General features: G+C 38.7%; 1 protein-coding gene across 1 annotated transcript in view; it reads left to right on the top strand.

Annotated features, from left to right (window-relative positions):
- fstl5 (follistatin-like 5) overlaps window positions 1-12,542 on the top strand; it is a 179,908-nt gene that overhangs the window by 22,061 nt on the left and 145,305 nt on the right. The window contains exon 2 of the mRNA XM_088343264.1: window positions 992-1,124. Coding sequence (XP_088199390.1) covers window positions 999-1,124 — 126 coding nt within the window. The 5' untranslated portion in view covers window positions 992-998. The remainder of the gene's footprint in view (window positions 1-991; window positions 1,125-12,542) is intronic.

Below are 12,542 nucleotides of genomic sequence, written 5' to 3' on the forward strand. Positions count from 1 at the left end.
TTTGTACAAATTTATTTTATACTGCGGTCAAAAACTGGTGGATCACATATTTTTAATTTTGGACATGTCTGTCATACATCATTATGTGTGAGAAGCATCCTTTCTTGTGAGACTCTGGTCGTAATTGGGTAGTATTCTGTCAATGTCCTTAAATTGACAATATTATTTTGGTTTGGCAAATACAAGTTTAAACACAAGTTGTTGAGGCGAAGAAGAAATATCCACATGTTTTTATCCATCTCCTCAGACAGCCATTTTAAAGATACTGTTAAGTGCAGATGACATAACATCTGCCCAGATTTTGGTTAACAACATATTACGGTTTGCCTGCTTCTAAAGTAGAAACATGATTGGTCATTAGATTTTTATTCTAGAAATATGAATCAAAATTTCTTGTTCTTTGTAGTGGGGGCCTGTAAAACAGTTTTTGCCTTATTCTTTGTGTTTACTTCTGTTTTATCAAAGGAAAAAAACTATTTCTTACATAAACAATGGTTAGCAAATATACTAGACAGATGGGCGTCTAGAAACTGCTATTTGTGACTTTTCATCACATTGGGCGGTTAGACTGGCAGAAAATTTGCACAAAACTCTAGGTTGTTTGACTGACATGAAATGTGAGTTAACATTTATTCCCCCAACGTGAACTTGTGTGTGTTTGAGTGTGTGTATATCTCACGCGTCGCAAAATTACGATGATTAATGGAGCGCTTCTCTGAGGACGAGTTGAAAGTGAATTGTTGGAGTACTCGTATGAATAAACATGTTTGCTTTCGACTTCCGAATGTAGGCCTCATTAAGTCGTAAAGGCCTCGCTGTAATAGTCTTAATCCATCGTCTCGTTGTCTTCCCCCCAATCTTTGTCTCTTGGTGACGTGTCTATTTCTTCCTAATTGATTCAAACTCAGATTGCATCTCCAGGGCCTTATTGATAGCCTCTCTTTAAACAGGTGATGTCGCTAATTACGTTCTTTGTCTTTTTTCCCGATAGAAGACCAATGGCGACGGCCAGATGGTGGTCAGTGGCCGTTTTACTGGCAACGTTGGCGGCTTTCCACGCGGACGGGAGGCCCGACCACAACGCGCAGCAGCCCTACCGGTCGGTTTTGAGATTGCGGCATAAGGTAATGTTTTAGGGATGACTGAATTTCATGTCTGTTTTATCATCCGTGAATTATCAGCTTCTGTTTTGTGGTGAAAGTAATTGGCAGTGACGGAAATGTTCTGGTTTTATCTTGTTTCAACGAAGCGGTATCACTTAGCTTTCAATGTAAAAAATATGCCGCGTGGGCTGTACTGGAATGCTTGAGAGAAGAGTAGGAGCACTTAAGTAACTTGTGTTCAGGTTGAATAGTAGAACATAGATTTGTTTTGTTTTTGTCTCGTTCCGCTTCTCTACAACCTCATTTACCACAAACAATTCAAAGAAACATCTAAAATCTGCCAGGTCAGAGGAAATATCTTGTCAACAAAAAGAACACTCATATTTTGCTTTGATATGAGTGCTTTAGTCTTGTTTTGATTCTATTTTTGCTCTGTGCAATGACATTACTTTTATCAGCACAAACAACTAATCATCATAAGGTGAATAGTGGAAATTTTGAGGATCTTTTGCAGCAGAACAGACGGACACTAAAGTAGCAGAAAATACTCTATACTTATAAACATGAGAAAGATCAGAGTAAAGTGAGCCTGTCTGCCGATTTCCAGAAAATAAACCCCACATACACATGCATGTCTAGCATAGTCAGGATGTAACATGAAAGGAAGACAAGAAATTATCTCAATTTTCCTTTTGTTACTTTCAACAAATTATATCATTCTCAGTTTCCATCTCCATAGTGACAGAATAGGAGGCCGGCATTCAAACTGATGCTACCGTGCGTAAACAAATGTCAACTACAAAAAAAATCAAAAACCATATCAATCATATTATGAATGTGCAACCAGGACAACACTGCTGAGTCATTATATTTCTCAGCAAAGATATAAAATCGGTATCTAAAATATGATCTACTTTTTTTCTGCAAGCGGATAAAATACATAGCTTCTGATGGTTAAATACAGTGGTGTCTTAAAATAGGAGTTTAATTTAGTCAGTGGACAGAATTCAAATTTCTTCAAATGTTTTTTCTCATTTACTCATTAAATTGCAGTCATTTTGCAGCCAATTGTGGTCATTTTGAATGATTTTTGGATCCTTAAAGAAAATTTAGTTCTGTAGCTATATAGGAATCCGACCCAAAGAAAGATTTAACTCTTGTCTTTTATTAGATAAAAAAGTATGCTATTAGGTTTTACTGTTGTTTAGTAAACTACAGTTGAACATTGTTTCTTTAACTCCTTACTGTTTTCCTGTAAAATTCGTGAAATGAATACTGTTCCCGTCGAATTTGTTCACAATCTGAAAAACTAAGCATTATATTTTACACAATTTTAATAATGGTTAGTCTAGGGGTTTACAAAAGTAGCCATTTGGAGACGACCAGTTTACAGCCCTTAAAACTTTGCATTCATGTATTTTGGTTTGGCCAATTTATAGACATTGTAAAAGACTTGTAAATGTTGATTGGAATCACATATTTATGTTGGTAATTTCTTTGGCTAACCAATGTATCATTATTGGCCGAAGACTTTTAAGGTCAAATCGGTAATGACGTTTTTTTGGGGGGTTCTTTTCAAGACAGGTTTTCACAAGCTTAAAACCTTAAAAAAGCTTGCAATTGGTCAAGAATTGGTGTTAATTAAATGTGTTTAATGAAATTTGTGTCAATTTACACAGTTTGATTCACTGGACTTTTTTGAATCTTCCCACACCATATTTGCGGGAATCGTACCATGAGTAGAAGTTCCCAGCAGTAGAAGTTGGGAGAATTACACTGGCTTTATGGTTTTGGGGTATCTCGTTTCAGACTGATTATGAAGTTTTTGTGATTAGTATCTTTCGAAATGGTCATTAAGTCTTGAATCCCAAGAGTTTAAGCTTTCCGGTGATCCTTGCCATATTTCAATGACTGGTGACATCGTGAAGACACGAATCTTGGCTTTTCTTCTCGCGATGCATTTCAAGGTGAACTTTTACTTCAGTGCTTTTTTCTCTGCATTTTTCACCTTCAATATCTAAACAATGCATTCCATAAACAGAAGAGCACTTTGCTTTCAAAATAACATTTTACTGCAAGAACACTGCATTAACTATGCATGAACTTTGCAAGAACGTTTCAGCACCCGTGGCGTGTTCACACACTTTTGGTCATCATGTTGATGCACGTAACGTCATCCCTCTCTGCCCGACGATGACGAAGGGATATTGTCATGAGTTTTAGAAAAAAAAACCTTTGAAGCTTTAAAACTGTCTCTACTTATATCTTCTCTTTTGCCTATTCTCGCTTTAAAGGGACGTAGCGATTGCCCGGCTTGTGAACACTTTTTTGGGTGAATCTTCAAGGAATTTTGATAGAATGTGTTTAATTTGGGCAGATTGAATAACGGCCGCGTCATTACGGAATTCCTCCTCCTCGTCTGTGAACTCTAAACCTTGACGGTGAAACGAAAAGGATGCTGGTTGCAGATTTGTTTGTTTACTTCGGGAAACTCTGGGAGTGGCGAATGGGAGTATTTGTGACATCGTAACTAGACGCAATCTTTGTAACTAGAGGCCATATTTGCCCGTTCAGGTACCTTGTAACCTTAAATCTTTTGTATGTAGAGACATTTGTAAGTAGAGGTACCAGTAGTTTTTTTGCATCAGCTCATTGTATTGTGCTGATCCATGTTGGATGGTTTCCTTGGCCATACAGTAGATGGACAGTGGAGCACAGTTAAATGTTCATAGTCTGCGACCTTTTACTTTGTAAAGACACAGGCAGTCGTAAATGTATGTCAAGAACCGGAACAGGAGGAGGACCTAGATGTGTGACGTTTCTCACACAAGCTTTAATTTATGGGAAATGGGGCAGTCATGCATGTTAACCCAAACGCCAGTGATTCAGCAATTGTTGGGCGGAAGACGTAAGGCAGCATTCTGGCGTGGAACGACAGGAAGCCAAAGGCCGACGAGATAGATACCAATTGCACGAGCAGATATCGGACAGATGGGGTCGATACCGGGGAGGACGGGACAGACAGGATTGATATCAAGCAGTGGAGACTGGAGTCCGATAACACGCAGGACGAGATCGACGGAAACTATACCAGACACTGTAGATCAAAATTAAACAAGACAAACTAAACTGGAACGCTACCAGACACTGGAAACGATACCAGACACTGGAGATCGAAATCAAATAGAACAAAATAGCCGAGAACAAAACTAGAGGACGATATTAAACAGGACAAAATAGATGGGAACGATACTGGACAGGAAACACAAGCATGAAACCGAACGGAGTCAAAACACACGTCTTGTGGGTGCAGACGTTCGTTGACGGACTGACAAAGGGTGAGTGACAGCACTGAGTTTAAATATGAGGGAAGCCAATCAGTCAACGAGCCACAGCTGGCGCCAAACGGGCGGGGCCAATTGGGCGCCATAGGCAACCGTGACAATACATATATATATATATATATATATATATATATATATATATATATATATATATACATACATATATCTAATCTAATCGAACTTTAAATCTTATATAAGGTGAGGTCAAAGAAGAAAATCTCCACCTTAAACGTCGTCTATCATTACTTTTCTCAGCACAAATCCACAGCTTAATAACTGACTTTTTCAGCAAAAAATCATCAGAAGAAGGATCGTAGCAAACATTAAAATTTTAGGTAACCCCTCTAGCAACTAGGCAAGACATGATACATTTATGTCTGCTCTTTTCTAAACAGTTTCCATCATAAAAAAAGAATAAAAAAGAAAAATCCACGTGGAATTGTCAAACACTCTACTTATGAGGCGGGCGCCAGTTTAGACTCGCAGCAAAAACAGCGAACATCTGCTTTTATCTGACTTAACAACACTGCCGTTGCTCATTGGATACTACGTCAATCAAATTGGGGTAAACAGTATGCTTCTCAGAGAGGACTGCTGTATATTTAGTGTTCTAAACCCTAGCAAAAACTGGATGGTAAATATTAGCCTTTTTCTGCAAACGGATATAAAGCTTTACAGTAAAACAGGGTTTGAGGTCGTATTTTTATTTGACTACTTTTCAAACCATGCGCTTATCTTAAATAATGTGTATTCAAGGTTTTGTTTAAAGGGACATTGTGTATTATTTTACAACTCCTAGTGGTAAAAATGATTTTTTCATTAAAAAAACAAACATATTAATTTGAATAATAAGCAAAAATACATTAATTATAATATAAAGTTGCATTTTTTTAATACTCAAATGTTGTGAAATATTTATTTATTTGACCTAAATAAATACCGTATTTTCCGCACTATAAGGCGCACCGGGTTATAGGGCGCACCCCCAAAAAATTGTTTTTGGTCCTATATTTTCCATACATAAGGCGCACCGGATTATAAGGCGCTACAATGGGAGCGTCGACGAAACAGTCAGATAGTTCAGTCAAACTTATTACCCCCTTAACATTCCCAAAGCTTGCAAAGAAGCAAATACGTGTCTCATGTACGGAAACATTGTCTGTACGATGTCACTCAAATGCATCGTTACAAATATCATTCGGAAGGTTAAACTCTTGGGATTCAAGACATGCCAACCATTCCTTAGTTTCTATTTTCTTTTTCGCTCGCAACTTTACTGTGCATATGACATTAAACACTTGGAATTGAGTTTAATTTAAAAATAGACTCATCACAGAAACATCAAGATTGGTCTGAAACGAGATACTGGGAAAATATATAGCCGGAGTAGCTCACCGAAGTCGTTGCGTTCAATAATAATGTGCACCCATGGTCCTCTTATATCCGTGAGTGTAGTAAATCCAGGAGAGTAAAATATTTACAAATACAGATTAGTAAAACATGTTTTCTCTATGCCATAGTTCAACCAAACTTGCTATTCACATTCATCTTTTTCGGCCAATAGCAGGCTTTGTTTTGCCCCTTTAGCCTATGCGAGCCTGTAAATGATAAAATGGATCCGCCCTCTTTACCACCGAATAACTTTAGCCAATAGTGATCGATTCAAATGATGATTGACACATTGGCTGGGAAATGAAACGCCGGCATATGTATCCCAGCATACACCGCGGATCACATCGCCTACGAGGAAAAATCTAGTCGGCGGCTGCTTGCCTTTGTTGCAAGACCTTGCGACTTAATATTGATCCATATATAAGGCGCACTGTATTATAAGACGCATGGTCAGGTTTTGAAATAAATAAAGGCTTTTAGGTGCGCCTTATAGTGCGGAAAATACGGTACTTATTTTTCTCATTGTATAGCAGTCTTATTATTTACTGCATGCGTTATTAATCTAAACACAAATCTGTAGCTGGAACAGTTCTGTCTTGTAAGTACTGTTAAAAATGTAAATGTTAAGTATCAAACTTTATTCACAATTACCAGTCCACACTTCGCACCTGCAAACAAGCGTTTTTTTAAGCACAGGACATAATCTGACTGCAGAATTTCTAAAAAAATAACAACTTGTACCTGTTTGAATCAAAAAGTGGCAAACATTTACCAAAGCGGATATGTGATGGGCTCACTAGACCAGTTCAGTCATGCACAAAGACCTAGTCTCGCTTTAAAGTAAAGCAGCCGTTTTGAGTCCTGATTTCTATTGTTTTTTATTATTTGAAAAATTGTTCGAAGAAAGAGGCATTATAAAGGGGCAAAAAGCGTAATTACAAATTGTAAAGCTTTTGAAAATAAAGATACATATATATATATACATTGATTGTTTTATTTGTTATAGATTGGTGAAAAGGGCTGAAAACACAGAAACAAAACATTCCCATCAAAATCACATCAAATGTTTCCTCATGTTTTTTGGTAAAGTTCTCTCCACAACTGTCTGCTATGATGTCTACACACGAGCAAAATGGAGTCAAAACGCCAGTCTTGTGCAACCACAAAGTCTTGCCGTTGGCCGGTTTTGCAGCATTGACTGTGCTACGAGGATAATCCAGATTAACATGACCGTGGACAGGGTTGGCCTGAGCGGGGATGGACTGGAAGATGCGAGGGAGGGGGTACTTTCAGGGCCGTAAGCAAGAGAAGCATTGCAATAACAAAGCCAAACAACGATACTGAAATGCAAATGGTTCCTTCCAGCTGCCGCAAGGTTGTTGACCAACTTGCCTCAGTTTTCTTTCAGTCCCAGAAAAAAAACCCCGTACATTTCAAGTTCTATGACCAAACACACTTGGTTATATACACTCTTTTGTGTTGTTAGGAATTAAACTATATTACGAATTTAGCGTTTACCAAATTGTTCGGATTAGTTATCTGACTCCATTAACCAAACACAAACTTTATTCTCCTAACAATGCATGCTCGTTTTCTTAATTTTAGGGAAACATATTGACAAGAGACAGGCTTTTCCACACGGGGGCAGATTTATTTTCTTAAATTATTTATTAAGTGAATTCCACCGAATTATTGTCGAATTAGTCGAATTAGTCCTGTCGAGCCTCCCATCTTTTCGTCTCTCTCCGTCTGTTTCTCTCTTCCGTCTTCCGTCTTTTTGACACGTCGGGGCATCGGCCCCTACCCCTTGGGCGGGCCAGGAACTCCCCACCTGGTCTGAAGAATGGGGCGGGTCAGGTGCCAGCTTCACCTCCTCCTCTGGCAGACTCCTCACGTGGCTTCCACCCAGTCGCCGAAAGACGCCGCCATGTCTAAAGGACTCACAACAAGAAAGCTTATCAGAAACCTTGTCTTCTTTTCCCGCGGCAACCTTTGTCCTCGTTCTTGTTTTTCTGAAAACATCATTCTTGTCCAGGCCACACTGACCCCAAGCCTTCCCTGTGAAAAATCCCCACTGCATTCAGCAAATGCAATTTATATTATATTAAATCCCTTATAGTCAAATTAATAAAATTCAACCCATTGTTGCAATTTTACAAATTAATAGAGTGCTGTTTGTTTTGTTCAGCCATGTGGGAAAAACATGCAAGACTCACGTTGTTGTTCCATCCATCCATTTTCTGCACCGCTTATCCTCACAAGGATTGCTGGGATTTTTGTGTCCCGCGATCAAATTTTTTGTGATCAAAACAAAATAATACCAGAACAAACATATTAGAGAGAATGCTGTAGCATTGAAACAGTGAAACAAAGCATCCTCTTCGCGCTAATGCTAGTCGGTATTTGTTAACTTTATCAGCTTTTGTATTTAGTTGTTGCCGCCCTAATATATTTAATTGATAAAATCGATTAAGATCGATGATTAAAAGCATTGGCAACTAATTCGATCATCGATCCTTGTATGACGTGATTTATTAGCCACTAATAATGTTAAATCAATGCAAATACAAGTGTAAACAGTTCTTATGTGACGCTAATAGTTGTAGTACCACTCTCGTCTGGCAGAGGGGACCAAGACCGATTTATAAAAAAAGTTATCTTACATTTTTAAAAATCGTTTATTTTGAACATTTCATCATTACAAACACAATTGGCGTGAAAGTTTCAATTTGGAAGTTTTTGACTGTTTCATCAAAGTTAACAATTTAAAGGGGGAAAAAACAAAACAAGTTTAAAAGAAAAAAGGTAAATAGGAAAATTATCAATTATATGACTTGCTTAACTCCTCATAAGGGGCAGATTATTAAGCATAGTATATGTAATTTAAAATCTGGCAATGTTTATTATATCTAAATATTTAACCCCAAAACAAATTTGTTGATAACATTTTGAAAAGTGGGTTTAACTTTTCGATATTTTTTTGTGGATAGAAACAATTTACATAAAATCAGAACATAATATGATCTTATAAGTTGGTAAGAAAAGAGTATCTTACATATTTGCAGGTGTATAGCATATATTTGTATGTATTTTTGTTTGTTGTGAAGTAAATTGACAAACGCTAGGATTTTTCTTTTCGTTTTATATTACGGCGTATTCAGTTGTTTTTTTCACTATTTTTCTACCAGCCCAAAACATCAATATTTGAATAAAGAGTTTAAAATTTAAAATGTATTTAAGATATTGGATTCATCGATTCATTGAAAAAAAGCAATCGACCGATTCATGGATTATGAAAATAACCGTTAGTTGCTGCCCTAAATCTGTACAATGTATTTTGAAGTAAATCAATGATTGTACTTTACAGAGTCTATCCATCCATCCATTATCTGCACCGCTTATGCTCTGTAGGGTCGCGGGGGTGCTGGAGCCCATCCCAGCTATCTTCGGGCAGGGGGTAAGGGACACCCTGAACTGGTTGCCAGCCAGTCGCAGGGCACACAGGGACAGACAATTCGCTCGCTCATTCACACCTAGGGACAATTGGACCGGCTAATTAACCTGACTTGCATGTTTTTGGAATGAGGGAGGAAACCGCAATGCCTAGAGGAAACCCACGCAAGCACGGGGAGAACATGCAAACTCCACACTAAAAGTTTGATCTCATGACCTCAGAACTGTGCCGCAGACACGCTAACCACTGCACCGCCCTGCTGCCCCTTTACAGAGTCAATCACAGCTACTGTAATTACATGTGATATATGTTTGAACATGCATTTCAGGTGAATTGGCCGGTTCAAATTGTCCCTAGGTGTGAATGCGCGAATGAGTTGTCTGTCCCTGTGTGCCCTGCGATTGACTGGCAACCAGTTCAGGGTGTCCCCTCCCCACTGCCCGATGATTGCTGGGATGGGCTCCAGCCCCCCGCGACCCTACTGAGGATAAGCGGTACGGCTAATGAGATGAGATGAGATGAGATATGTTTGAACTCTGGGGAAAACGGTTCTATTGCGACTTTTCAGTCGCGGGCCGCATCGGTATGAAAGAAATAGCAAAAAGGTGTTCGATTTTTTCTAACAGAATATGTGTCTGAAAAAGACTCTGCTATTATTATTATAGGTCACTGAGTATGTTGTCACTATCGCATGAGTTTTCCAGCTATATAACTTTTATGACGTAATCATTCATTTAGTTGTTGTAAATTCATTTAGTTGTAAATGCACATAATATTTATCCACATATTTTAATGAAGGGATTAAATGCTCAATGTATTTTTTCATATCTATGCACTTCCACAGCAATGGTCTTATCATACAACCTTGAAGACTCAGCAATGTTTAGTATTAATCTTGTAAACACAGTTCCTGTTTTTTGCTTTGTAATGTCTGAATTCTGAGTGTCTGTAATGCAGCATGTACAACTTTTTCATTATAAGAGAGGGGCCGAAACATTCTTGCATTTCTTTTGGTAGGAGAATTCGCCTCCATCAATTGGTCCAGAGTGCATTCTGATCCTTTATTTTGAAACCTTGAATATGTGTCCACAACTGCATTGCTTCTCTCCAGCTCTATTTATTGAAAGTATGAATACTCGGTCTGGTCCGGGAAAAGAACGAGACATCGGAATGTCCTTTGCCTTCAAGGGCCAGGGGGAAATGATTGATTTTGATTTTGTATACTGATGCGGTCTTAAATCTGACACTTCAGCAATACATAAGGCGAAGATATAATGTAGGCCTGTCAAATTTTTTTCATACCGTCTCTGACATTTCATAAAGATCTATCTCTGATTTTTGCATTTGTTTGCACACTCCATTCGGGCAAAAATAAAAAAAAAGATACAGGTAGAGATAAGTCTTTTTAGAACATCAGCGATGATATATTTCTTGCAGCATGGCGGTTGAGTGGTTAGCGCGTCTGTGGCACAGTTCTGAGGTCATGGAATCAAATCCAGCTACCAGTCTTTCTGTGAAGAGTGTGCATGTTCTCCCCGTGCTTGCGTGGGTTTCCTCCGGGCACTCTAGTTTCCTCCCACACTCCAAAAACATGCATGTCAGGTTAATTGGCCGGTGCAAATTTTCCCTAGGTGTGAATGAGCAAGTGAGTTGTCTGTCTCTGTGTGCCATGCGACTCATGGCAACAAGTTCAGGGTTCCCCCTGCCAACTGCTCGAAGACAGCTGGTATAGGCTCCAGCACCTCTGCAACCCTACTGAGGATAAGCGGTTGGATGAAATTAATGTTTTGTTGTTGTTGATAAATAAACAATTTTAAAATTGACTTCAAAAGCTCAGACTTGCAGAAAATTTAGTACATTGAAACTAAAATACAATATGGCTAGCTCAGCTAGCTTTTCTCATGAAGTTTCATAAATATCCTTAGAAATAAAAATAATATATATGATAAAAATAGGGAGTAAGAAAAAAGGTAGTCAGCTTTTTGAATGTACTCATCCCCAGCGTCACCAAATACAGTATGCACATTTTTACTAGTATTCTTTTGAACCGTTTTATACACAGGCTGAAAACATCCTACCTGAAGAACAGGCAGGTTTCAGAGAGGGAATGAGTAGCGCCGAACAGATTTTTAATATGTTAACAACAAAAGAGGGATCTGTATCACGTTTTTGTACATTTCAAGAAGGTGTTTGACAGAGTATGGCAAGCCAGTCCATTAGCCACCATACTGAAGTACAACATGGGCCAGAAACTAGTTCAGACCATTGAACGACTGTATGTCAATGCCAAGAGTGTGAAACTGATCAATGGTACCACTAATTTGAGACTTATCTTGAGGTAGCTTCCATGACTGTCCACCATCTTGCTGCTAAAAGTATCCTTAAAAAAAAAAACCTGGGCAAAGGCAAAATCATGAGAATAAAATGTTTTTTGATCACTTTGAGTCTATGTAGTTAGTATTCCCCCTTCTGCTTCTTAGCACTCGTTTTCAGTTGCAATACACAGTAGTGGTCAAATACTACACTCAGTCCCTTTTAAGTAAACAAAACAAATATTTATATTCCATTTAGCTACCAATGTTTTGACCCTATCTGCTATATAAGATCAGCATCAACCCGTCTTTTTATCCGACTGCTGATTTCTGCGCAATGTATCAGACCCGACCTCAGTGAAACAAAGCATCCTCTTTGCGCTAAAGCAAAGTGCTCTTTGACTTTGGCGGAGGATGTGTTGGTGGAGTGAGTGGGTTTTAAGAAGACATGGTGTCGAAAAAAGAGAGCTTGAGAGTCTGTAGGCGGCCATCCAGATTTTTGGAGCGGATGGCGCCCCCTTCAGTTCAGAAGCGACCTGCTTCCGTGCCACCAGAGGCCCTCAGGGAAATCATACTCTCCAAACAAACGGAGTGTGAATAGTGGGTACCCACACATTCACTCTTTGCCCTGTTTGTGTGCGGTATGCTAATAAAACTGGGCCTAATATTGTTCCCACCTGTGGAGCTTTGCTAAATGTCATCTGCCTAATACTGCGAGCGAGGAGGCAAGAATAGCATCAAGCCACAGGTGGTCACTGCTGTGCTGATCTGACATAGTTCATTTTTAGTTAATTTCTGTCGTTCTAAAATCTGGCACTTTTCCACGCTGGATTTAATTATAAGCAGTCCTCAAATCAGATAGAATGGTATCCAAGATATATATAAATAATGTGAGTGAATTATTTAAGAGCGTGTTGACATCGAAAATCTGGTTTTC

Source organism: Urocampus carinirostris, chromosome 9 (assembly GCF_059441175.1).
Source record: "Urocampus carinirostris isolate Australia breed hairy pipefish chromosome 9, RoL_Ucar_1.0, whole genome shotgun sequence".
NCBI classification, from domain to species: Eukaryota; Metazoa; Chordata; class Actinopteri; order Syngnathiformes; family Syngnathidae; genus Urocampus; species Urocampus carinirostris.